General features: G+C 38.4%; 1 protein-coding gene across 1 annotated transcript in view; it reads right to left on the reverse strand.

Annotated features, from left to right (window-relative positions):
- LOC126299096 (O-acyltransferase like protein-like) overlaps positions 1-27,327 on the reverse strand; it is a 248,339-nt gene that overhangs the window by 58,372 nt on the left and 162,640 nt on the right. Inside the window, exons 6-7 of the mRNA XM_049990770.1 lie at positions 21,064-21,231; positions 17,972-18,065 (exon numbers count right to left, since the gene is read on the reverse strand). Of these exons, the coding sequence (XP_049846727.1) occupies positions 17,972-18,065; positions 21,064-21,231 (262 nt within the window). The remainder of the gene's footprint in view (positions 1-17,971; positions 18,066-21,063; positions 21,232-27,327) is intronic.

Raw genomic sequence — 27,327 nt, forward strand, 5'->3', positions numbered from 1 at the left:
ATTAAAATACTGAACACAAAAATCAATTTGTCAATTCTTTTCCCTACATCTGCATCTATATTTATGAAGGCATGCTGGAAGTACAAAGGCTGTTTTTTTTCCCAACTTCCGATCACTTAGTATAGAAGCTATGCGAGCGGCAGAAAGTGGTCATGCACTATAGGCTACTGCGCAACTCTCGCACTACACACTCCACCATTGATAACCTCAAGGCATCAGTCTGTGTTGCACTACAGCCACGTAAGCATGGATGCCATCATTGTTGCTCCCGCCAATTGTGAAATATGAAGTGTAACTCGGTTTCTGCAAGCAGAAGGGAATAGTGCAGCAGAAATTCATTGGAGAATGAGCCAAGTGTACAATGATAACTTCATGACTGATGGTGTATGGCGCTGAAAGTGTAAAGATGGCCAAAATGATGTGCATGATGAAGGGGGCCAAGGACGCAAGTCTGTCATTACAGCCAACCTTGTTGAATGAGTTAGAGGATGGTTAGAGAAAATAGTAGGTTCACCATAGCTGTTTTGTCTATGGAAATTCTGGAAGTTTCAAGATCTGTTGTACATAGAGTTGCCATAATCCAAGGACGAAAAAAAAGTCGGTGAATACAAAGATGTGGTTGAAACACAGACCGATATGTTGTGCAAGTGACCATTGGTTTATATTTCAGTTGAATCTTCATCATTACTTTACAGTGGTAATCATGAAGATGTGGTTGAAAACTGGTATCACAAAATGTCCTTTCGTCTTTCTGCACTTCAGACAAATCTTCATAATTACCATAATAAACAGTAATTCTGTCAGCAAAGAAGTTGTAATTGACAAGGAAAATTAATCCAAACATTAATGGTGTCTATTAAGCAGTGGTCAATGATGAAGAAAATTAATTGCAATTGACATTAAATAACTTTTTAATTAATGCACTGAACACAAATTATTAACATGTACACAATCACATTTAATACTTGGAAACGCATAATTATATTCTTCTCTAAAATGTACTTTTCGTTTCGACATTTTAAATTTCAAATTCTGTGCAATAACAACACCAGAAGTACAGTTAACACAGCTGAATGTTAACTTTACACGACCAAAGAATATCAGATACCAACAGCAGAAACGTTGTAAACCAACAGCGGAAAACTGAAACAATCGCAAAGAATCGATTATTGCACTACTTCCACATTCTGTTCTGAAAATAGCCGAGTGTTGCGGAATATCAGCACTGGTTTCAATGGCTATCTTCAAGTTTGCAGGTGCTATGAAACACTTGACCAGTGGCCAGTTGCAACACTAACGTACAAATTTTTTTGTTTTTACTTACTAGCTTCTTCGTCCAGGACACCTGTCCTCGAGCATAAAATCAGGGACTGTCCACAACATCCGCGATGTATGGCAACCCTAGTTGTACACTTTATTGTTACTGGACATTTAGGCTACAAGAAACTTTGTGCATGCTGGGTTCCAAAAATGTTTACGGATGCCCACAATAGTCACCGAATGGCGTCAACTTTGAATTTCCTTGACCGTTGTCACAATGAAGGAGAGAACTTTTTGAAATAAATTGTTACTGGAGATGAAACTTGGATCCAATACGATACACCAGAAATAAAACAACAATCACAACAATGGGTGAATCCAATTCACCAAACAAACCAAAAAAATGTAAATACACATTCAACAACAGAAAGGTTATGGCTACTGTGTTTTGGGACCAAAAAGGTGTGTTGCTTGTAGAGTTTATGCAGCCCAGAACCACTATCAATGTAGCTGCTTATTGTGACACTTTACGAGGTTTGTGGAGAGCTATTCAAAACAAACAAAGAGGAATGCTGACTTCAGGAACTGTGTTAATCCAAGACAATGCTCATCCACATATTGCTGGCACAACCCAATGGCTCCTTGAACAATTTCAATGGGACATTTTCGATCATCCATCAAACAGTCCTGACCTGCCACCGAGCTACTTTCACCTTTTCCCTGAACTGAAGATGTGGCTAGGAGGGTAGCACTTTCAAGCCAACAAAGATCTTCAAAACAACATCAATGCTTATTTTAAATCATTGACGGCATTATTTTTTAAAGAGGGAATTGCAAAACTTGTCCACAGGTATGATAAATGTCGCAATCTTTTCGGTGATTATGTTGAAAAGTAACCACAAGTGTACAAAACTTTTGATAATAAAATAATTGTTTTCTATGAACTTGTCTTTTATTTGTAGCCTATCGGAGGTTAAAAAATAAAAAAAAAAATTGCCCTCGTAATACCTTTGAATTTTGTATGTGAAAACTTTAAAGCTTTTAAAATAAACAAACATTGTCTACATTCTACATCTTTATTCTTCATGCCTGCATATTTATTTCTCAACATAGTCACCCTGGCAATGACCACATTTCTGCCAACGAGAGACAAGTTTGTTGATGACATCACTGTAAAATGTTTGTGTTTGTTGATGGGTTCACAACTTCACCTTTGCCTGCACTGCTTCATCACTGTCAAAGTGAAGTTCTCAGAGATGTTCTTTAAGTTTTGTAAACAGATGCAAATACAATGAGCCCAAGTCAGGACTGTATGGAGGATGATCAATGACCTTGAACCAAAGATGTCAGATTGTTGCAGATGTTCCAACGCTCGTATGCAGTCTGGCATTGTCATGCTGAAGGAGAGGGTGCTCCATATGTGGATGAAGTCTTCGAATTTGAAATTTTATTACAGCACACTGCTTCTCGTGCACCACCATGTCACATTGTACAACTCAGAGCCCTCTAGTGACAAAGGGCTGCAAACATAAAGACTTGAACAATAAAGATGTATAATGTTAGTACCATTTGTTTTATTTAAAAATCTTTAAGAATTTTCACATAAAAAATGCAGAGGCCTTACTTTTTAGCCCAGTTTCATATGTCTCCATCTATTCTCTACAATTTCTGTAAGTGCTTAGCAGAAGATATCTGTGATAAGAACGACTGCCTGCATACCTTTGCATAAGTTAAGCCTGTGTGATTTATGTATGATACATACACAGGGACTGAAGAATACTGATAGTTTTTTCACAGTGCTTCAATTATTTTGTCACCTTGTACTTGTGAGATTGGTATGTAACTTTATTACATCAAAGCATTTTTGATGTACTTTTAGCTCCATTGTATTAAATGTAATGAAGAGTCTATTCTATATTTGTCTTCAAAAATATATCAGCTCATGTTATAGCTATATATCTTTTCAGTCAGTCAGTCTTTTTCTTTAGTCTGTGATTTGTAGTTCATAGTAACTATTTTCACATGTCCTTGTTGTATTACTAGCAATCAGTAGTTCTTTTTCCTCTGAGGTTGTTTACCAGGAGATTGGAATCAATGATTATATCAGGAACTTTCTTAAGAAACAGTACCTGATGCAATATTACTAAAAAGCATATCATAAGTCACATATAGTCAAACAGTTACAAAAACTCATTTGGCTGCCTGCAGTGCAATGCATAAGCCCTTCAGTGCCTCTGCTGTAAAATTTTATCACAATACCTCTCAAAACCTTAATCAATTTTGGCAATTTTAAAACTATCAGTAGTAAAAAATTTGTATCGACACATATGTTGATGGCCCATGACTCAGAATAGCCTAACAGTCTATAGAAAAATGAAAGCCAAAATTTTGAAATCTATTTTAAAAGTTTTTGCCATGAAGGCAAAGCAAACAAATGTTGCCACTCATTTTGTACGTGAAAAGTAAAATTATTTATATTGGTGTTGCTATAGTTCCTACATCTTGTAATTAGTTTTTCTCCTAGCAGTAGCTGATGTGAACTAGCATGGGTAGAGAGTGCGCTGTGATCTGAGAAATTCACAAATATTATTTCTACATTACAGCTAAGATCAGTTGATGCATGATCAAAACAGCTAATTACCATAGTTGGCATCATAATTTTTGTATGTATGTTAAAAGAGATCATTAAATTGACCAGCTGCAACTTTGTCAGATCCTACAAGAAAAATCAACAATGAAAGCACCACATATAATTACACTTCTACAGCTATTCTGGCATAATTACTTAACGAGGAAGACAAGGAGTCATGGCAGCTAGTAAAGTGGTCTACACAGGGTGAGTCTTATTAATGTTTAAAAACCTCCAAAGCTACACAGATGATGTTGGGACAAGTTATTTAAAATAAGACACATGGGGCTGCAAATGTTGGGAAATACACCAAAAGTGGATGACATATGTTGAATATGTGATGTCACCAGATGACATGCTTCACCACAAGTGCAATGGTTGAGCCTATTAGTTTGTCACACCTAATCATCCCACCAACGCCAACCAAATATTCACTCAGGTGTTGCTCTGGGCCTTCATGCAAAACTTTAGTACATGGGACTAAGAGTTCGAGTCCTGTGTCTGGCAGGCAATATTTTCTTCATTGTGTTAGACTATTATGAGTTTACATTGAGATAAGATTTATTATTTTATTTATTGGTCAGACAGTCTGCATTGGTTTCTCGCAAAGTACAATGCAACAAAAGCCTCCAGTATTCCTTAGGCCAATGAGTATAAGCTCCTGAATTGCATTGTTACCACTAAATAAATTGTTCAAAAGTTGCAGCATTTGCTTGAATTCAAGTAAGCAATGTGTAGCATTGCCCCTTACTGGTGAGAGCAGGATCAACAAGACAAACCACTGCACATGTGGCAAGATACACCTTCTGGTGATGTCACATGTTCACCATTAGCCATCCACTTTGGGAGTGTTTCCTGACACTTGTAGCCCCATGTGTCTCATATTAGATTACTCATCTCAGCATCATCTAGGGCACTTTGGAAGTTTTTAAACATTTATGGGAATCATTCTGTATGCTGATATTATATATGTATTTAAGTCTGTATGCATTGTCCCCACTAACTATATATCTTTGTCTATATCATATCTTTCACAGGTAAGAAGGGGGTTACCTCTAACATCATTTTCTAGGTGTACGCAAGTTCCTCTAGTTTTAAAATGTTGCCTGGAATACAGATGAACTAATGTAAAATCAGATTCCTTTATCCTGTGCTCATTGATGAACAACAAGTGCATGGCTGACAGTATGTTGGTTTCACTGGCAAGAATTTCAAATTCACTTTCTTTATTTCTCAGCCACTGAACACTATGACATTATCACCTACAGCATACAGCAGCTAGCATACAATCTAGAATGGAAAGTGTCATTCTTTGAATACTTAAGGTAAGGAACTAAGTCAAGCACATAGAGAAAGATGATGCCGAAATTAATGGCTGTTTCCATTTATGCCATTTTTGTGACTTAGTATTTGTTGTGTACTTTAATTAGACCAGAATTTAAGATTATTTATGATATTATGTGTATTGTTAATGGGTGGTGTACCCACAGAAAAACATCCAGCAATAAAATGAGAAACTGTCTTCCACCAGAAAAAAATGTATGAAAATAAGTTCTTGGTTGATTCTAGCATATAAATTATTTACAAAAAGTTATTTTGATAACATCTATGTAATTTGTTAACTGTTTAGTTTGTCAGAAATTGCATTGTAAAAGTACCGCTATCGGGTGGAGAAATGTAGGGTCCCCCTGAATAGGTCAGGCGTGCACTACACGCCGGAAGCGGCTACGAGGGTAGCGGAGTACGTGTGGAGTGCACATGGGGTTTTTTTAGGTTAGAGAATTCCCTCCCTAGGCCCGACAAGACGCCTCCTGAGACGCGGCAAGGCAGGAGTAGGCAAAATGCAACAAGGAATAACAATATTAATGTGCTAATAGTAAACTGCAGAAGCGTCTATGGAAAGGTCCCAGAACTGCTCTCATTAATAAACGGTCACAACGCCCATATAGTACTAGGAACAGAAAGTTGGCTGAAACCAGACGTAAACAGTAATGAAATCCTAAACTCTGATTGGAATGTATACCGCAGAGATAGGCTGGACAGTGAAGGGGGAGGCGTGTTTATAGCGATAAGAAGTGCAATAGTATCGAAGGAAATTGACGGAGATTCGAATTGTGAAATGATTTGGGTGAAGGTCACGGTTAAAGCAGGCTCAGACATGGTAATTGGATGTCTCTATAGGCCCCCGGGCTCAGCAGCTGTTGTGGCTCAGCACCTGAAGAATAATTTGGAAAATATTTCGAGTAGATTTCCCCACCATGTTATAGTTCTGGGTGGAGATTTTAATTTGCCGGATATAGACTGGGAGACTCAAACGTTCATAACGGGTGGCAGGGACAAAGAATCCAGTGAAATATTTCTAAGTGCTTTATCTGAAAACTACCTTGAGCAGTTAAACAGAAAACCGACTCGTGGCGATAATATATTAGACCTTCTGGTGACAAACAGACCCGAACTATTTGAATCAGTTAATGCAGAACAGGGAATCAGCGATCATAAAGCAGTTACTGCGTCGATGATTTCAGCCGTAAATAGAAATATTAAAAAAGGTAGGAAGATTTTTCTGTTTAGCAAAAGTGACAAAAAGCAGATTACAGAGTACCTGACGGCTCAACACAAAAGTTTTGTCTCAAGTGCAGATAGTGTTGAGGATCAGTGGACAAAGTTCAAAACCATGGTACAATATGCGTTAGATGAGTATGTGCCAAGCAAGATCGTAAGAGATGGAAAAGAGCCACCGTGGTACAACAACCGAGTTAGAAAACTGCTGCGGAAGCAAAGGGAACTTCACAGCAAACATAAACATAGCCAAAGCCTTGCAGACAAACAAAAATTACGCGAAGCGAAATGTAGTGTGAGGAGGGCTATGCGAGAGGCTTTCAATGAATTCGAAAGTAACGTTCTATGTACTGACTTGGCAGAAAATCCTAAGAAATTTTGGTCCTATGTCAAAGCGGTAGGTGGATCAAAACAAAATGTCCAGACACTCTGTGACCAAAATGGTACTGAAACAGAGGATGACAGACTAAAGGCCGAATTACTAAATGTCTTCTTCCAAAGCTGTTTCACAGAGGAAGACTGCACTGTGCTTCCTTCTCCAGATTGTCGCACAGTTGACAAAATGGTAGATATCGAAGTAGACGACAGAGGGATAGAGAAACAATTAAAATCGCTCAAAAGAGGAAAGGCCGCTGGTCCTGATGGGATACCAGTTCGATTTTACACAGAGTATGCGAAGGAACTTGCCCCCCTTCTTGCAGCGGTGTACCGTAGGTCTCTAGAAGAGCGAAGCGTTCCAAAGGATTGGAAAAGGGCACAGGTCATCCCCGTTCTCAAGAAGGGACGTCGAACAGATGTGCAGAACTATAGACCTATATCTCTAACGTCGATCAGTTGTAGAATTTTGGAACACGTATTATGTTCGAGTATAATGTCTTTTCTGGAGACTAGAAATCTACTCTGTAGGAATCAGCATGGGTTTCGAAAAAGACGATCGTGTGAAACCCAGCTCGCGCTATTCGTCCACGAGACTCAGAGGGCCTTAGACACGGGTTCACAGGTAGATGCCGTGTTTCTTGACTTCCGCAAGGCGTTTGACACAGTTCCCCATAGTCGTTTAATGAACAAAGTAAGAGCATACGGACTATCAGATCAATTGTGTGATTGGATTGAGGAGTTCCTAGATAACAGAACACAGCACGTCATTCTCAATGGAGAGAAGTCTTCCGAAGTAAGAGTGATTTCAGGTGTGCCGCAGGGGAGTGTCATAGGACCGTTGCTATTCACAATATACATAAATGACCTGGTGGATGACATCGGAAGTTCACTGAGGCTTTTTGCAGATGATGCTGTGGTGTATCGAGAGGTTGCAACAATGGAAAATTGTACTGAAATGCAGGAGGATCTGCAGCGAATTGACGCATGGTGCACGGAATGGCAATTGAATCTCAATGTAGCGAAGTGTAATGTGATGCGAATACATAGAAAGATAGGTCCCTTATCATTTAGCTACAAAATAGCAGGTCAGCAACTGGAAGCAGTTAATTCCATAAATTATCTGGGAGTACGCATTAGGAGTGATTTAAAACGGAATGATCATATAAAGTTGATCGTCGGTAAAGCAGATGCCAGACTGAGATTCATTGGAAGAATCCTAAGGAAATGCAATCCGACAACAAAGGAAGTAGGTTACAGTACGCTTGTTCGCCCAATGCTTGAATACTGCTCAGCAGTGTGGGATCCGCACCAGGTAGGGTTGATAGAAGAGATAGAGAAGATCCAACGGAGAGCAGCGCGCTTCGTTACAGGATCATTTAGTAATTGCGAAAGCGTTACGGAGATGATAGATAAACTCCAGTGGAAGACTCTGCAGGAGAGACGCTCAGTAGCTCGGTACGGGCTTTTGTTGAAGTTTCGAGAACATACCTTCACCGAAGAGTCAAGCAGTATATTGCTCCCTCCTACGTATATCTCGCGAAGAGACCATGAGGATAAAATCAGAGAGATTAGAGCCCACACAGAAGCATACCGACAATCCTTCTTTCCACGTACAATACGAGACTGGAATAGAAGGGAGAACCGATAGAGGTACTCAGGGTACCCTCCGCCACACACCGTCAGGTGGCTTGCGGAGTACGGATGTAGATGTAGATGTAGATATTGACTGGCCACTCAGTAAGCAGGGGAGAGTGTTATACCTTGGAACACTTTTCAGACCTGTAACAGAAGTTCAAATATTTTTTAATTCCATTTCAAAATGGTAGCATTCACTTTATGATTGCTACAGACTTTTCCTGAACTTACTCTGTAAAAGTAAAATTTTTCCAAAAGTGAAAAAGGGTTCCAAGGTACAACATGGTGATGTACCTAGGAACTAATGTTTGTTGTTGTTGTGGTCTTCAGTCCTGAGACTGGTTTGATGCAGCTCTCAATACTACTCTATCCTGTGCAAGCTTCTTCATCTCCCAGTACCTACTGCAACCTACGTCCTTTTGAATCTGCTTAGTGTATTCATCTCTTGGTCTCCCTCTATGATTTTTACCCTCCACGCTGCCCTCCAATACTAAATTGGTGATCCCTTGATGCCTCAGAACATGTCCTACCAACCGATCCCTTCTTCTAGTCAAGTTGTGCCACAAACTTCTCTTCTCCCCAATCCTATTCAATACGTCCTTATTAGTTATGCGAACTACCCATCTAATCTTCAGCATTCTTCTGTAGCACCACATTTCAAAAGCTTCCACTCTCTTCTTGTCCAAACTATTTATCATCCATGTTTCACTTCCATACATGGCTACACTCCATACAAATACTTTCAGAAATGACTTCCTGACACTTAAATCTATAATTGATGTTAAAAAATTTCTCTTCTTCAGAAATGCTTTCCTTGCCATTGCCAGTCTACTAATAGTAGCTGCAAATTTAAAAAGTGTTAGAATTCAAAAATTGTTGGCAACATTGCATTTAACAGTCTATGTGTTACATAGTAATACTCTATTAAACACTGATAATCAGTAAGTGAAATCAGATTAATAACAAGTATTATCAAAAACTAGTTACAAGTTAAAACCATTCTGAAATGGATGCTACTGGAAACTAAAACAAATTCCCATTTTTAAGATAGGGAAAACTGTTAAAACATTTAAAACTCAGTTCATTTGCAAATATCATGCATTCCATTGTATAAGACTTATTTCTGTTTCAAGGTAAAAGATGGTGTATGATCGGTGAAGTTTGGTGTAACTGTCCACATGTTATGTAACCACTATTACAAATATACAGAATTTTACTCACCATAAAACTCTGTAATTGAAGAAGTAGCAATATCCCCCAAACAGCTTTAGTTATTGCATAGCAGTTAAATCTATGGAACTTGCAATATTTAAAAATGGTGCAGAAACACAGCCTCATGTCTCACAATAACAAAAACAAGAGAAAATACTGGAAATTACACATGGCAGTTTCTAGTATGTGTTGCTTCATGTGATTCTAAAATCAATCTCTAGATTGACCAGCAAGCATAACCTATTCCTACATTTACTATCTTCCAAGTAGAACACTCTCCCCTCTTGTAATTAAGCCAAGAGTATTTCTTACCCTACTTAATATATTCTTTTAAGCCCAAATAACAGTAAACTTTGGTATATACTATCTTCTGAGGGATGTAAGTTATAACACCAGGCCATTCTGTGAAAATCTCTTGTACACTACACTGTAGTAGGCTGTATCGGTACTGTGGCTACAAGGTGTAGTGTTGATCAGTCTTGAATGCAACCATTAGCAACAATGAATATTGAAAGATCTGTAAAATATTTGTTGGCCATGTCTTCCTTGTACAACTCTGCCCTTTTCCTCTTGGTCCATATTGTAACCTTAGTGTGCTGCTGCCATGCAGCAGTAGTACTCATTTGCTGCTGGTACACTGTTTTTTGTCATGTTTTGCTGTACCTATCAACACATATTGTCAATAAAGTATCACATTACACAAGTCTGAAACTGCTCCACTTTAAAAATTATTTTGTTTTTCCAAGAAACATGTCAAAGTTTTCTGTTCAGGTAGGGGACTGCACAAAACATGTGATGAGCAGTAATTCTTTCAGCTGATTCTGTCTACATATTACAGAAACAAAATTGTATGTAGCTGTACAAGCACTGAGGAAAAATGCCCAAAAACTCTTAGGATAGCTGCCTATTGTGTATGTATAAAAAAAATCTAGGACTAATACTCAGAATTATTGATGTGAGTAGATTAGCATTAGTTGTAACTGATTATAGTATCCTTTAGGGAAGTAGGCCTGCAGTAACAGCTTCTACCAATTGATGTATAATTTGTCTGAGCCTCAAAGGATCTTCATAAAGGAATTTTTGGAACATGATGTACTAATGAATGAGTGAATGAATGTCTACTATAGAAACTCCTTACCCACAGGTAAACTGACTATAGCTTTTCAGTACATTTGTTTCTTTTGGAAGTTTGTTGACAAGAATGTATCATAGAAAACGACATAATATTCACAATGTAAGACTACAGTGACAAATTTGCACTATCTATCACTTAACTTTTACTGTGGTATCAACAGGACTGATATATTCAGACTTACAAATCTTTAACCACCAAATGATGTGAAGAGTGTAATAAATAATTAAGATAAATTTAGACACACACTAAAATCATATCTTCTTGACGACTCCTTCCTTCTATCCCAAAGAAAAATTTCTGAATTTTGTGTGACAGATCACTGACACAGCCTGCCACAGGCCCCAGTCTATTTAAGGCTAGCCAAACTACACTCACCCTCAGTTTTCTATGTGTATTGCTACAGCTCTTTGTGTACATAATTGGTTCCTGCTGAATGTTACTTAATTACTGAGTTCAAGTGATTAATGCATCTGTGGAGTACAGTTGTGTTCAGTCAACTGGTCATGTTGTACTTATACCTAATTACAATATGAATGGAGATGAGAGTGGTCCTGTTCTCTGAGCAAATTTTTACTCTGGCTGGTCCTCCATTTATTCTCACGATGGCTGATGGTGTTACAAAGGACATTTTACATCAGCTGGTTGAACAGCAAGACTCATTCACCACAGCATTGCACCCACCACTCACAGGTGCTGGACAATCAAACTCAGGTACTTCAATCATTGGCTTCTGTTTTGTCTAGTTGGCATGCTCCTCAGTCTGTGTCACCTGCTATTTTGCCCTGTTTGGGTTCCATGGTTTATCCAGCACCCTTTCCTATGTACAATGAGTCCACTGAGGAATGGGACACATTCGAGAAATTTCTGCAAAAACACTTTCAAGCTTTTGGGATTAATGATACTATTTTATGTCATGCCTTATTGCTTTCATGGATACTGCCTTGAATGTATCAAGTCCTGTGTCAACTTGCTGCTTTGCAAGATCTGTCTTCTTTACTGTTTGACCAAATGTGTGAACTTCTTTCAAAATACTATGGTAAGAGTACCCATGTTACTGCATCCTAGGTTGAGTTTTACCACTGTAAGAAGCAACAACATCAATCCTATTGAGCATGGGTGGCTGAACTCCATGAGTTAATTCACCATTGGAATTTTGTGTTCAATGTGCATAATGAGCCATATGCTGATAAGAGGGTCAGAGATGCTTTCATTCATTTAACTCCAGATCATGAGGTGTGAGAGTATGCCCTCCAGTGTGAAAATCCATCCCTCTCTGAGGTTTTAGCTATTGCACAGTTGTTCGAGATGTCGAGAACTGCAGGTAACGAAATTGAGTCATGGTGTGAGGTATCGGCAATCCAACCCTCTCCTTCACTCCAGGCTTCAGATAGTTCACAGGGGGAGTACATGAATGTTGTGGTCTGAATACAGTCACCATGTCTAGGTGGCTGGCCTCACTCCCAGCAGCAGCAACACCAGAAAAGTAAACAGGCCAGTAAACAGCAATGTATGCATTCCATGCTCTTGTCCTGCCCATATTGTTTCGTTAACCATGAGCACCTAGGCTCCCCAAAATGCTGGGCTACCTGTCATACTTGCAAAAATTCAGCACAATAATCCTGATGTGTATATGGACATAAACATTGTACTGGCTGTTTCTGTTACGTCAAACAAGCTTTTCATCAATGTTATGGTTTTTCGTAAAGTTCTGCACATGCAAATGGATACAGCAGTTATGGTAACCTTGTTAAACTCACAAACTTATATGGACTTGGGCTTCCCTCCACTTCTCCCTGTATCACAAAGTTAGTAAATTACGATAAACAGAGTATTCCTATTCTCAGCCCATTCTCTGCCACAGTGACCCATAAGTCAGCAGTCTGGTCACTCTCACTTCATCTTGGAGAAAACACATGTATGGAGAATCTTTTTGGATTAGATGCTTTTAAGTTGTTTGGTTTTACCATTTCAGATGAATTGAATTTAGTGTCTGAACAAGTGCTGTATATACAGGTAGATGCAGTACATTCTGAGTTTTCGTCTTTGTTCTCTCCTCGATTGAGGTGTGCCAATAATTTTCAAGTGTATATTACCATGAAACCTACTTCATGCCCTCGTTTTGTCTGAGTCTGTCTCATTAAAGTGGCAGTCAGTGAACAAGTCAAAGATGAATTAGATCACCTCACAGAATCTGGTGATGGTCAGCCTATTGTATCAAGTGAGTGGTCCACCCCCTTAGTAATAGTAAAGAAACTGTTGGGCCAGTTATGGCTATGTGGCAATTTTAAAGTTCCTGTGAATGCAGAATATAGTGGATACACACCCGATATCACGTCTGGACGAAATCTTTGCTAAGTTGTCAGGTGGTCAATATTTCTCAAAAATTGACTTGTCAGATGCCTATTTACAACACCCTGTAGAGACAGTCTCATCATATGTATTTTGTCAATACCACTTTTGGACTGTACCAATACTTGCAACTACCTTTTGGAGTTGCCAGCAATAGTGTCCATGCCAGGTTATGCAAACTATTTGGATGACATTTTAGTTTCCGGTGCCTCCACTGCAGAACATTTGCAAAATCTCTGTATTCTTTTTTCCGTCCTCGAAGCAGCTGGGTTGAAAAGTAATTTAGAAAAATACCAATTGTTTCAGCCTTCTATCATTTGTCTTGGGTTTGAAGTTTTTCATGAGGGTCTCAAACCCTTGTATCAACATGTTTATGCTATTGTGTCGCATCCACATGCTATGTCAATCAAAGAATTTCAGGTTTTTCTAGGCAAAGTCACCTACTACCATAAATTTTTGTGTGGGGCAGTGACAGTCGGGCAGCTGTTATATGAACTGCTGTGAAATGGACCAAGTTTTGGTAGTTGCTGACTTGTGAAACCATGTTTTCCGCCCTTAAGACCATGTTGTATCCTGTGCCCTGCTTACTGACGTACTAAGCAGGCCTCCTCTTGGCCTTTCGACAGATGCTTCACAGTATGAATTGGGGGCGGTACTGGTTCATAGAAATCATGACTTCGAGCAGGCTATTGCTTATGCCTGAAAGACACTGACTCCTGCTCAAACTAGGTACTCTCAGATAGAGAAAGAAGCTTTGGCCATTGTATATGCTGTGAAAAAAAGTCCATGTTTTTTTCTATGGTACCAAGTTCCACCTAATCACTGATCCTTATTCAATCCTTCTGCATCATTAACAGATAAAGCAGCACATCACATTTAATATTGAGATCTTATCCTTCTGCATTATTCCTATAAGATTCATTTCTGCCCTACAAATCAACACATAAATGCCAATGCTTGTCCCACCCGCCAGCTCATTTGGACGCAGGATTTGATCAGTAGAAATTGCTTTGTTTCCACATTGTATCAGCACACAGAAGATGGTTGATGGTTTTCCTGTAACTAGCACATGGATTGTGAAGGCTGTAGCTTCAGATACCATCTTGCAGAAGGCCGTAACATTCATACAACATGGTTGGCCAGATTCACAACCTTCTCATGTGTCTGACCCCTCCATAATTATTACATTTTTGACATTGGTTCTCTGTTGTGGATGGTGACCTGATTTTAGATAAAGATCATGCAGCCCCTCAGGTAGTGATCCCCTCAGTGCTTCATTTGGATGTTCTCTGTTTATTACATGCAGATCACTGGGGTGTCTCGTGCACAAAAGTGTTGGCCCCTCAACACATGTTTTGCCCAGCTTGGACAATGACATTACCTGCCTGGTTACCTCCTGTCCACAGTATGTGATGCACCAAGCAGCTCCCTGAGCATCATTGTCTCCTTGGCCAATGATTTCACTTGCATGGGATGGTATACATGTGGATTTTGTTGGCCCCTGTCTCAATACTTATTGGCTGTTGGTCATTGATGCCTATTCTCATTTTACATATGTCATTCATTGTGTTTCCGTACCCACAACTGCCACCATAGAGCTTTGTCCATTTTTTTTTCACTCAAAGGCTTGATCATGATATTAGTGTCTGATAATGGTCCACAGTTTTCATTGAAAGGGTTTGCAACACTTTGAATTTGCCATGGTATCCAGCACATCCTTTCCCCACTGTTCCATCCACAATATAGCAGTGAGGTGGAACGCATAGTGCAAACATTCAAACTAATACATAAAAGTGTGTTACTAACTCTCCATCCGATGTTGCCTTAAATCAGTTTCTCTTCTCATAATGTTTCATGCTGTTCGGTGAGAAGAGCTACTCCATGGCCATCAGCTGAGATCACTGCTCCACCTCCTTTGTCCTCCACCTTGACATCAACCTGTGCAGCTGCTGTGCCTCTTCTGACTGGGTGTGGCTGCCTGGGCTTGCAGTTTTGGACATCACCCTAAATGGATTGCAGCTGTCATCACCAGATGCCAGGAGTGATGTCTCTGCTAGTTCCAAACATAGGACAGCCTCTGCTCAAGGCACCATGATCAACTTTGTCTTCATATGGATGGCTGGGCACCCTCTGATATCACAACACTGCCTTCGAGCCTGTCCACAATGGGTGTTACATCACTTGCTGCTGCCAGTTCCCGACTCCCGCATGGGTGGGGTCATCTGTACTCAGCTGCCGAACCAGCAGTTCCTCTATTGCTTCTAACACCATTATCACGGATTCTGTCACCCATTCCTGATACCAGTATCATCACCCCCATGAGCACTGTCATCAGAGCCGATGCCCAAGGTCAACACAGAAACAGCCCTGGCATCACCGGTGTTGCTGTATTGTTTGACATGGGGAGGTGTGAGCAGAATGTGACCATGCACAAATCACTTAAGACTATATATTCCCATTCCACCACACTCCCTTAGCCAGAGCCCAGCAGATGAGGAGGACAACATGGGCATCTCAAGAATCTGTGAGCTCCCTAAGAGAAGAGGAATGCAGCAATGCATGCGCATAGTTCCAAACGACCTTATGTGTGGCAGTGCTGTGTCATCTACAGATGGTGCCTCAGACTTGAGTGTGTGTGTGTGTGTGTGTGTGTGTGTGTGTGTCTGTATGTGTATGTGTATTGCTAAGCTCCTTGTGTACATAATTGGTTCCTGCTGAACGTTATTTAAATACTGTGTTCAGGATGTTAATGCTTCCATGGAATAAAGTTGTGTTCAGTCTACTGGTTGTGTTTTACTTACACCTAATTACAAAAATGTATGAGGGTCATTCCGAAAGTAATTTTGTGGTGACTTTGGATGTCCACACCAAATGTTGTTGATGTAGTGCTAATGCTTCCTCTTTCATTTGCAAGTGGTTCTGTTGCTCTGCGGTAGATGGTGCCAGCAGAAGAGTGTTCCAAAATGGAGTCTGATATGGGCATGTGTATTAAACAGCAATGTGTTACTGAATTTCTCACTGCTGAAGAAATTGCACTGATTGAAATTCATCACTGCTTGCCAAAGCTGTATGGAGATGATACAATAGACATGAGCAATGTGAGGCGATGGTTAAAACATATTTGAGATGGTGAAAAGGGTGTGCATGAGAAGCCATGGCCTGTTTGAACCTGCAGAGCTGTCATCTCTCATAGTCAAGAGTGTCTTCACAAACTCATCCATGCTGGTCGCTGGATAATGACCAGAGAACTGTGTGAAGAGATGAATGTCAGCTGTAATGCCATGGAAAAAATGTTGGAACACCTTGGTAATATAAAAGTCTGTGCAAAATGGGTCCCACAGATGCTTACAGAAGAACAAAAATCTCATTCAATGGAAATTTGTTGAGGCCTGCTGGACCAATATGAAGCTGAAGGTGACAATTTTCTGAATAGCATCGTCACCAGAGCTGAGACATCATGCCACCACTATGACCTGGAATCAAAAGACAGACCACAGAATGGTGACATGCAAATTCCCCATCAAAGAAGAAATTCAAGACACAGCCAACGGCAGGGAAAGTGATGTGCACAGTCTTCTGGGATACCCAGGGTGTGGTTCTTTTGGTTGTCCTGGAGCCTGGAGAAACTGTCAGTACAGCATGGTACAAGACAACACTGACTAAGCTGAAAGCCCAGATTTCCAGTGTAAGGCCAGAGAAGAAGACCAACTTTCACCTGAAACATGGTAATGCCCGCCCCCACACAAGTTTTGTGACCACGCAACTCATTGCAATATCTGGCTGGACTGCCTTACTACATCCACCGTACAGTCCCAGTTTAGTGCCTTCAGACTTTCATCTCTTACCAAGATGAAAGCTGGACTACATGGTGAACATTTTCAAGACTAATGTGCTTTTCTCAAAACTGTGAGGAAGTGTTTAGCCTCAGCAGCTTCTGATTTTTACAAGCACAGTGTGCAGGCTCTGTTTCATCATTGGCAAAAGGGCATAATGAATGGTGGTGACTATGTGGAAAAATGACAGTCTGTAGCTCAAATATTTCTCTATTTATCTGCGCTGTTGTGATTTATGTATCTCCTGTGGTTTCCATGAATAAACATAGGAGGCATACTTTTGGAATGACAGACGGCTAACCAGATCGGTCCGACACCATACTAATTTGACAGTAAGAGAACTGTACAAATGTGAATTCATTGTATGAGTCAGGAAAAAGCCTGCTGGAAGCTAATGGTCTGATTTGTATATTGGACAGATGACATACAGCATCATATATTGGTTTCTAAGGAAGCACTGTGCACCTGTAGTGTGTTGTTGGCTGTATAGGTGATGAAGTACTTTTTCCATCCGTGAACTGTTTATCACTACAAAGGGATGTTGATGGTAGCCATTATTGATTCCATATTTAAATTTTCAATCAATTTGAAGAAACTTAAAAATCTGATATCCCAGTAGAAAAATGCATCTTTCATAAGGGAAGGATTGTTTATACTTGGCTTGAGCATCACATTCGTCTGATTTAAACTTAAATGAGTATTTATACAGTGAAATAGAAACATCTCTTCAAGTCTGAGATCTTTCATCTTCCAGTAACCGCTGCTGAAGTAGATTATCTAAGAACTTTCCTAGAGGCCACATCTCTAGTAATTGAAATGATGACATGTTGAATTGCATTGTTTTGGAAGACCAGATGAGGTTTCCCATGATATTAGGTAACCAAACCATTATGATCTACCAGTGAAATTTTTCTGCCAATACGTATCGTAGAAGAATACTCTCTTATATTAATTGCTGTGATTAAGTGGAAAAAACCTTACCTTATGAAGAAAAATGTATCAACAGAGAAAGCTGCATTGTTAATGCCTTGGAAGAATACCTCTCTCTCCACAACTCCACGATATGCCATGTTATCTAATAAAAGAAGCAAATACATTTATTTATTTATGTATTTATTTCGCCTGGTAAAATTAGGGCCTTCAGGATCTCTATTACATCTAATGAGACTTCCTCAGTGAGTAAATGTTACAATTTATATGGTATGTAAACAACATATAATAATAATAATGATAATAATAATGACAATACATATTGTAATGAACATGTGGAATTTACAAAATGTGTCTTATTAGCATTAAGCAATTTCCTAATTAGGTTCCTGTCAAATGTGAGTAGTGATATCTAACAGAAATGTATGACAAGAGCACAGAGGAAAAAGGAGAAAAAGTTGAATGGTTACATGAAGAGCAAGATATAATAGGACAAGATTAGCAGATTGGATGAAAAGAAAAAAATAGAAAGGAATTCAAAAAATATATATAGTTTACAATGTGACAGAGATACTGGTTTCCTGTTAGACAGAAAGAAAACTGTTGGAATATGCCATGAGGGAAGCTACACCAAGGATAAAAGATTAAGTTTTAATCTCCTCTCAAATGCAAAGTGGATTTGGACAAAGTGCAGATTATAGGGTAACTTGTTCCACAGTCATATGAGTGAAATGCAGAAGGAGATGGAGAAGGATTTAATGATTCACAAAGGTAAAGCCAACATGTTGGATGTATTTGATCTGGTACGGAATGATGATAGGTATTTGAAATGTGAGGAGAATTATTAAAGACAGCACTGACTAAGAAACTGACAACATAAGGAGAGTGTGTGAAAATCATGCCATCTATCTGGCTGCATCCCACCAGAATGAAAATGGGAAAGACTGATATGATCAAATAACCAAATGCTGCACACACATCAGATGCAAGAATTCAACACTAGGTTAAGAGTTTAGAAGAAAGAGTATGTTAAGTACTGTGTGGTTTTCAAGGATCTGTACTCATGAAAATTATCAACTGGTAGAACACTAAGCTCTTCAGCAGAGATAACAATATTTTTGTTCAGATTGAACCAAAAGGCTATGAAAAATGTGCACCTTTAAATGGAAAACTATGCCATTCAAGTACCTATGACCAGCTATAGTCACATCAAATAATGTTTTTATTAGAATTACACATTATCAAAAATATCATATGTCGTTTTGAGAAATGAATGGATACTTATGTGTAATCAAGAGCAATGAAAATAGGAATAATGTTTGAAGTGTTTTTCCTGTAATTTGATTAACTGTGACATTTTTCTGAATTGTGCACAGAATAACATATTTCCTTCTGTTATAATTTTCATCAGTTTTGTGCTTTGTAACTGAAGAAGTAGCAATTTTCACAATATTTAAACATTTTATTATGGCAAGCAATCTTTCTTTTTGGGTAAAGAAAGATGGATTAATACACAGTGATGCACAAGTATTTAATTATGGGATGTACATAACTATTAAACAGCATACAAAAAACACTTTGTGGAAGTAACTTGAGTTACAGAGTTACAGGGTATACACAGTGTAGTAAATATCCATTTTTGTTTTTAAACATCTGTTTTGAATGGTACATGGCTGTCTTACTGAAACCACGAGGATAAGTATTATCACATATAAATTACATGTCACTGAAATAATTTATCTACCAAGACTGTGTATTATATTTTTGTACATTTCAAAAACTTGAAACTGAGTAGTTAAGCTGTAAGTGGCACTGTAATTGTGATCTGTAACTTGGTCTCCTTAAGTGTTAGATAAACAATCATATTCTAAGACAAAAAAGCTCAGCAAGTTTTAAGCATTTACATTTTCTCATCCTGTGTAATTTTACTGAAAAGAGGACTTTACATATTGAAATCACTACTGTAACATACAGGAGATGAGTTCTAAAAAAAGTCAAAGACTGACTACCATTAACATTTTTCTGGAGCTACTTGAGTGCTCTTATTTAATGACCAAATACTCAAGAACACATGAAATCTTGACATTTCTTGTTTTGCCCATCCAGTTTTGCTGTTGTCCATTGCTGTGATGCATATTTTTTAGTGACCGTGTGAAGCCTTTAACCTTATGAAGAATTGCACTAATCATCATCTTTCAGTTGTACCTTCTGCTGTTACGAGCAGCCAGTATTCTGAATGAGACTGGACTGGTACAGACAACTACCTTAAAGTCAAGTAAGTTGCAAGTGGCTTGCAGTATTGTTATGTAATGGTAAAATTGAATATATCAGCAACCAGTCAGCATGAAGCCAGTTTGTAATGGTGTGCCATCCATAAAATTGGTTGATTCTCACTTGAGAGCAACCAAAGAAAAAAATTAGTTCAGGTGAACGTTTGTAGTTAATTGGCATCCAAATAGTCATACAAGCTGCTTGAATAGTGTTCACAGTACAGAAAAGTTGTTTCAACCTAAGCTATCTTGACAAGGCATACCAAAACGAAAAACAGATCATATGGAGTTTTTGCTTAAGGTTTTATGAAGAAACTACTACAAACACTACAGATTCTCCTTACAAAGGAGTTTATCACAAAACAAGTGCTTTTAATGCTGAAAGACGGTATCTGTACTTTGACATTGCCTTTCAGCTTTTACTTTGGCTACATTATAATAAATAAGGAAGATTATTGACCAAGTTTTTCTGATGGTATTCATGATAATTTTTAATGAAGGAATATTAATACATGACTTGGCATTCACAACTTCCCCATCCTTCTATGAGCAAATATATTTTGGTTTTATACTGTGTTTATTTCTTTTTTATTAGTTTGTTTTATTCAGGAATTCATTTTCAATTAGTTATAATGGTAGACAATGATGACATTCTAATTTTATACTAAAAATGAGATGGTCTAGGATGATAAACAAATTTTCATTTTTCAGCAATGAATGTAACATGTGCACATTTTATCAGAAAAGAACTGATTTGTTTTACAGGATTGCATTCTTTTCATTTGGTGCAGATATGACAGATAATCTTATTCAAGTACTACTCTACTATCATGAAATATTTTATTTGTCAAATGAAAAATGTAAACTGCTTACCTGAGTATTTGAAAGCAACAATACAGGTATGTCCTAAAATAACCCAGATCATGCTCAGTGATCTCAGACCATGAATTGTTGGAATTGTGTCACTTCCCACTGACCGATCACAGATAATATTAAAATTTAGCCTCACAGAAAATGAAAGAATAATCCGCTGCATAACACCTGAAACATGAAAACAGAGTACAGTGGTACTGTCAAAATCTAAAATGGGTTGTGATATATGCATATGTAATGACACTGAAGTTTCTCTGTGGTAGAAAATTTCATAAAGATTAGAATTTATTGGAGCTTGTCTCAGAATGTATGTCACATTTTTTTATTGCTGGTAATATACTTGTTGAAAGAATGATATGTACAGAGAAGCTTGAATTAATTAGTTTCATATAGCATACAATGCTTTCCCTAAACCTATTAGAAAATTTACTTGTAATTTTACAGGCCAATTTAAACATTCTTATAACAATAATCATCATTACTTGTATGCCTCTTTCAGAAACTTGATTCTGATTTCTGCAACCATGAAATGTTTAACAGTACATAAAAGGAATGCTAAGAAGATTGTATCTGAAAAAAACTGGGCTCACTAATTTATTGAAATAACTAATCATTGCTGCAACTCATACTGTCACAAAAAGTGATCCTGTAAGTACCTGTTTACACTTGAAAGCATAAATGCATTTGTATACATTCTTTTCGTGCAATAACAAAGTAACATGCAAAAGAATACCAAGTATGCATGATCAAACATCTGGAATCTGTTCTCAATTTGAGGCAAAAATTTGGCATAGCTTTTACTCCCTTCTGTAATTCCATGCTGACTTCAGGATATGAAAATGATGATCATGCGACACTGCATGGACTGAATGGATTCCAAGAACATTTTGACTGCACTAGTCTCCCTTTCATGTTACTGTTCAAATTCCCATTCAGCCTTCCAGATTTAGGTTTTCCATGGTTTTCTTAAATCAGTTACGGCAGATGCTGGGATGGTTCTTTTGAAAAGGACATGGGGATTTTCCTTCCCTACCCATCTAAAAATAGGTTTAAGATCCATATCTAATGACATCATTGGGTCCCTAAGCCCTTTGTTCCCATCATGATAGGAGAAAGAAGAGAGAACACTTACACTGCATTTGTTGTTACATTGTTCATCTACATCTACATCTACATTTATAGTCCACAAGCCACCCAGCGGTATGTGGCAGACGGCACTTTACGTGCCACTGTCATTACCTCCCTTTCCTGTTCCAGTTGCGTATGGTTGGCGGGAAGAACGACTGACAGAAAGCCTCTGTGCACACTCAAATCTCTCTAATTTTACATTCGTGATCTCCTCGGGAGGTACAAGTAGGGGGAAGCAATATATTCGATACCTCATCCAGAAACGCACCCTCTCAAAACCTGGACAGCAAGCTACACCGCGATTCATGGCGCCTCTCTTGCAAAGTCTGCCACTTGAGTTTGCTAAACATCTCTGTAACGCTATCATGCTTACCAAATAACCCTGTGACAAAATGCTCTGCTCTCCTTTGGATCTTCTCTATCTGCTCTGTCGACCTGATCTGGTACGGATCCCACACTGATGAGCAATATTCAAGTATAGGTCAAACGAGTGTTTTGTAAGCCACCCCCTTTGTTGACTACATTTTCTAAGGACTCTCCCAATGAATCTCAACCTGGCACCCACCTTACCAACAATTAATTTTATATAATCATTCCACTTCAAATCGTTCTGTAAGCATACTCCCAGATATTTTACAGAAGTAACAGCTACCAGTGTTTGTTCTGCTATCATATAATTATACAATAAAGGATCCTTCTTTCTATGTATTCGTAATACATTACATTTGTCTATGTTAAGGGTCAGTTGCCACTCCCTGCACCAAGTGCCTATACACTGCAGATCTTCCTGCATTTCGCTACAATTTTCTAATGCTCAACTCCTCTGTATACTACAGCATCATCCACGAAAAGCCGCATGGAACTTCCGACATTATCTACTAGGTCATTTATATATATTGTGAAAAGTAATGATCCCATAACACTCTCCTGTGGCATGCCAGAGGTTACTTAAACATCTGTAGATGTCTCTCCATTGAGAACAACATGCTGTGTTCTGTTTGCTAAAAACTCTTCAATCCAGCCACACAGCTGGTCTGATATTCCGTAGGCTCTTACTTTGTTTATCAGGTGACAGCGCAGAACTGTATCGAACACCTTCTGGAAGTCAAGAAAATGGCATCTACCTGGGAGCCTGTATCTAATATTTTCTGAGTCTCATGAACAAATAAAGCGAGTTAGGTCACACACAATCGCTGTTTTTGGAATCCATGTTGATTCCTACAGAGTAGATTCTGGGTTTCCAGAAATGACATGATACGCGAGCAAAACACATGTTCTAAAATTCTACAACAGATCGATATCAGAGATACAGTTTTGCGCATCTGCTCTATGACCCTTCTTGAAGACTGGGTCTACCTGTGCACTTTTCCAATCACTTGGAACCTTTTATTCCTCTAGAGACATGCGGTACACGGCTGTTAGAAGGGGGGCAAGTTCTTTTGTGTGCTCTGTGTAGAATCGAATTGGTATCCTGTCAGGTCCAGTGGAGTTTCCTCTGTGTAGTGATTTCAGTTGCATTTCTATTCCTTGGACACTTATTTCGATGTCAGCCATTTTTTCGTTTGTGCAACGATTTAGAGAAGGAACTGCAATGCGGTCTTCCTCTGTGAAACAGCTTTGGAAAAAGGTGTTTAGTATTTCAGATTTACGTGTGTCATCCTCTGTTTCAATGCCATCATCATCATCCCAGAGTGTCTGGATATGCTGTTTCGAGCCACTTACTTATTTAACGTAAGACCAGAACTTCCTAGGATTTTCTGTCAAGTCAGTACATAGAATTTTACTTTTGAATTCACTGAACGCTTCATGTATAGCCCTCCTTACGCTAACTTTGACATCGTTTAGCTTCTGTTTGTTAGGGAAGAGAAAGAGATGTTTATTTTCACAGGAATCTTAAAGATGAACTGAATCTTTTCTTTAATGGAAATTTTCTGGCAACTTCAGCTAACACTGATTTCATCTGCTCAAACAAAAAAGGAAATTCCTTTTTTTGTGACTAAAATGGAATAGCTCTCATACGAGAGTATCAGAAAGTAACTCAGATTCATACTGAATAACAGAGAACTGCTGAAAACGAAGTTTTTTTAAAAGTAAATGTGGCCTGATTTATACATCTATGGTTCCATAATTTTATCAAGTACTATCCATTTCCAGAAATAATGTTTACTCTCCATGGAAATAACCAACCATTAGACGAACTATCCATTTTAATGTGTGAGGTAAATACTTTGAACACGAGGAACATTGTCCAGTATGGGAACAGATTTAAAATTTGGTCTGAAACTAGTTCCAAACAAAGGCAGATGATATCCTATACACAATAAAAGCAGCTGTAAAACAAAGCAAGGATTTACTAGTCAGTAGGAGTTTGAACATACAATGAATAGTTTAAATAAAATGTCACAATGATTTTATTTATTCTACTGAAAGAGTAAATTCATTGTACAGGTTTGTCACTTACAGCAAAGTACTTCACAAATTTTTTTCCCGAGAATCAAGAAACATTGAAGCTCTCTCTCTCTCTCTCTCTCTCTCTCTCTGCCATGTGTGTTCTTCACATGGCAGTTTAACACCATCTCTGACATTGCAACTATCAAGATCTTCTTGGACTCCTAGTGAGGAAATGGTGTACTTGTGACATTTTTGTAACATAAAAAAAATTTTCCTCTGGAATTTTACATCTGGAACAATACTTAGGACTCAGAGAATCCATTTTATGATCAAGAGATATACAAGACTTGGTAATAAAGAACTTACCAATTTGCAAAGGGCAGTCTGAATGGATGAACTCACAGGCAGCAGAGTAATATCTAAATAGGTGACAAAAATGTTAATTCTAGAATGGAGCATAAGGAGAAACAGTGGTCATCATTCCAAAACTTTGAGAAGTGGTCACCAGTCATAACATTTATTGTCCAGACACTTACTGACAACTCAGTAGCTGAAACTGGTACTAGGAAAATGAGTCAAAAATATTAAGCTCTGTTTCCATATGTTACCTCACACTAAAACAAAAAGCAAGAATGTACTCATAGCCCCACTATAAAGAGAATGTTTAAGATATAAGTAACAATGCTAGCAGGTTTACGGGAAGTGTCATATTTTATATGAAATCAATTAATTTGAGTTTCTCAGTACATGACACTTCACAAAGTCCTGCTCCCTCATAGAGTTTCTGTGAGACTTATAAGGACTTTAAAGCTGAATGAGCTTGTCTTGACCATAACTCACTGCTGGTTTTTTGAATAATAAAACTGTCCCCAGAGACTGCAGAAGGGGAGAAGTTATAGCCATCTAGAAATGAACAAGAAAGGTCCATAATCATAAAATTGTTTCTCGATACAATACACTGCTAGAAATCACAACATCCTATGATATATTTAAAGTTCAATCCTAATAAGATACTTTACCCATTGTTGTGACATGTTGCACATCATATTTACTGATCACATGAAAAAAGAACAGCTGACACAAAGTAAAAGTCCAATACACAGAACTAACTTCAGGCATAGTTTTCAGTGCACAGCAAGTGATAATCTTGAATAAAAGCTTCACAGTGTTCTTGCCACATGAGATTTGTCAGTCTTGAGCTTTCAACAGCTATCTCCAATGTCATTATCAGGGGATATTTCAGTAGACCTGTGGTGACTATCAACCAAGTTGTGTATCAACATCTTTGTTTTCCAAGCTCTTTGGGAGTGGAGTGTGGTCCCTCGTGAAATGGTAAGCACATGTGTACTGGGAATCTACTAGATGTATATGTATGTGTATGTGCTTTGGACCAATAAAATCATGCTTATTACATTACATTATTTGATCCAGCAATCCTACAACACTAAACCCATACTGGTGACCCAGAATTTATTTGCAAGTGCTATAATGAACTCTCGTTCTATTGTGCAGTACACAATGGACCACTTGCTGCCTGCTACATTGCACAGGAGCCAGCTAGGGTTTCCAATGGACACCCTGGCATCATTTTCCAATTATCTGCCTTGTGCTCACAATAGTTTGATGCAGTTTCCGAACACACTGACTAGCTGTACTCAACAGTACAGTGTTTCTACATTTCCAGTCACATGTGCCAGCATTTGGTACGAACAATAATTTTTCATTATCCTACATGAATCAGCCATTGTGTGGCAGTGCTCCATACCAACAGAACTTTTTTTGTGAACAAAACTTTGCATGCAAACATTTTACATCAAATGTGAACTTTCCATGTGTACTGAGTGCTCAACAATGGCTGACACAACGTGCTCAGTCACCAGTGACTATGTTTACAAATTTCTCAAGTGCCAGTGAGAACTTTCACCAGGGTGAATGGCATTACAAATCGAGCCAGATCCTCAGGACAGGAAATTCCAGATTTTGCACTTGAAATACTATTGGTTTGTCTAAGATTCATAAACCTATTAACAATTTTTTTGGATTGTCCATGTTGGGGTTTACTACAGTTTGAACTGTATGTAATGGATCATTGTTGTGGGCTTCTTGGCCTTGAAATAAGTACAACAATTGCAGACACTGTGGTGGGACCACATTTAGTGCAAGCAGACATATTTAGAGGTATTTAGGCCACTGATGGCATTTGGTAGCAAAACGTGGTGAGTATGCAACACCAGACACCAATAAAATTTGCCATAAGACAGGTGCAGAATCTGAACAAGACAGTGGGCGTGTTGTATGCCTATTTCACTTCAAAATCTAGTATGTCTATTAAACCTGTTGCTTAAGAATGTTTTCCCTAAGTGTAGCCTGCTGCCTCACTGGCCAAGCTGGTTGTTTTTCTCCTATAGCTATGCACACTGCAAAAACTTCTGAAAGTGTTTGCCAATGCTTTCCATTCCCTTGTGAGAACTGAAAACTTATCACAGTTCTCAATACTTAATCTGGAGACAATTCTGAAAGAAAAAATTACCTCTAAACCTTATTTGGGTTCTACAGTTTGATCTCAGCAATTAACTTTCCAACAGGGGTGAAAAAAGATAGTAGAATCCTAACTGACAATGTTTTCTTTGATGAAGCTTAAACGTAAGAAAATAACTGGAGTCCCAATAACAAATGCTCTCTCTAATCATGTTGTACAGTTAGTTAGGATAAATAAGATACCATAATGGATTATAGTATTGCTAC

The sequence above is a fragment of the Schistocerca gregaria genome, chromosome X (genome assembly GCF_023897955.1).
Source record: "Schistocerca gregaria isolate iqSchGreg1 chromosome X, iqSchGreg1.2, whole genome shotgun sequence".
Classification (NCBI taxonomy): Eukaryota; Metazoa; Arthropoda; class Insecta; order Orthoptera; family Acrididae; genus Schistocerca; species Schistocerca gregaria.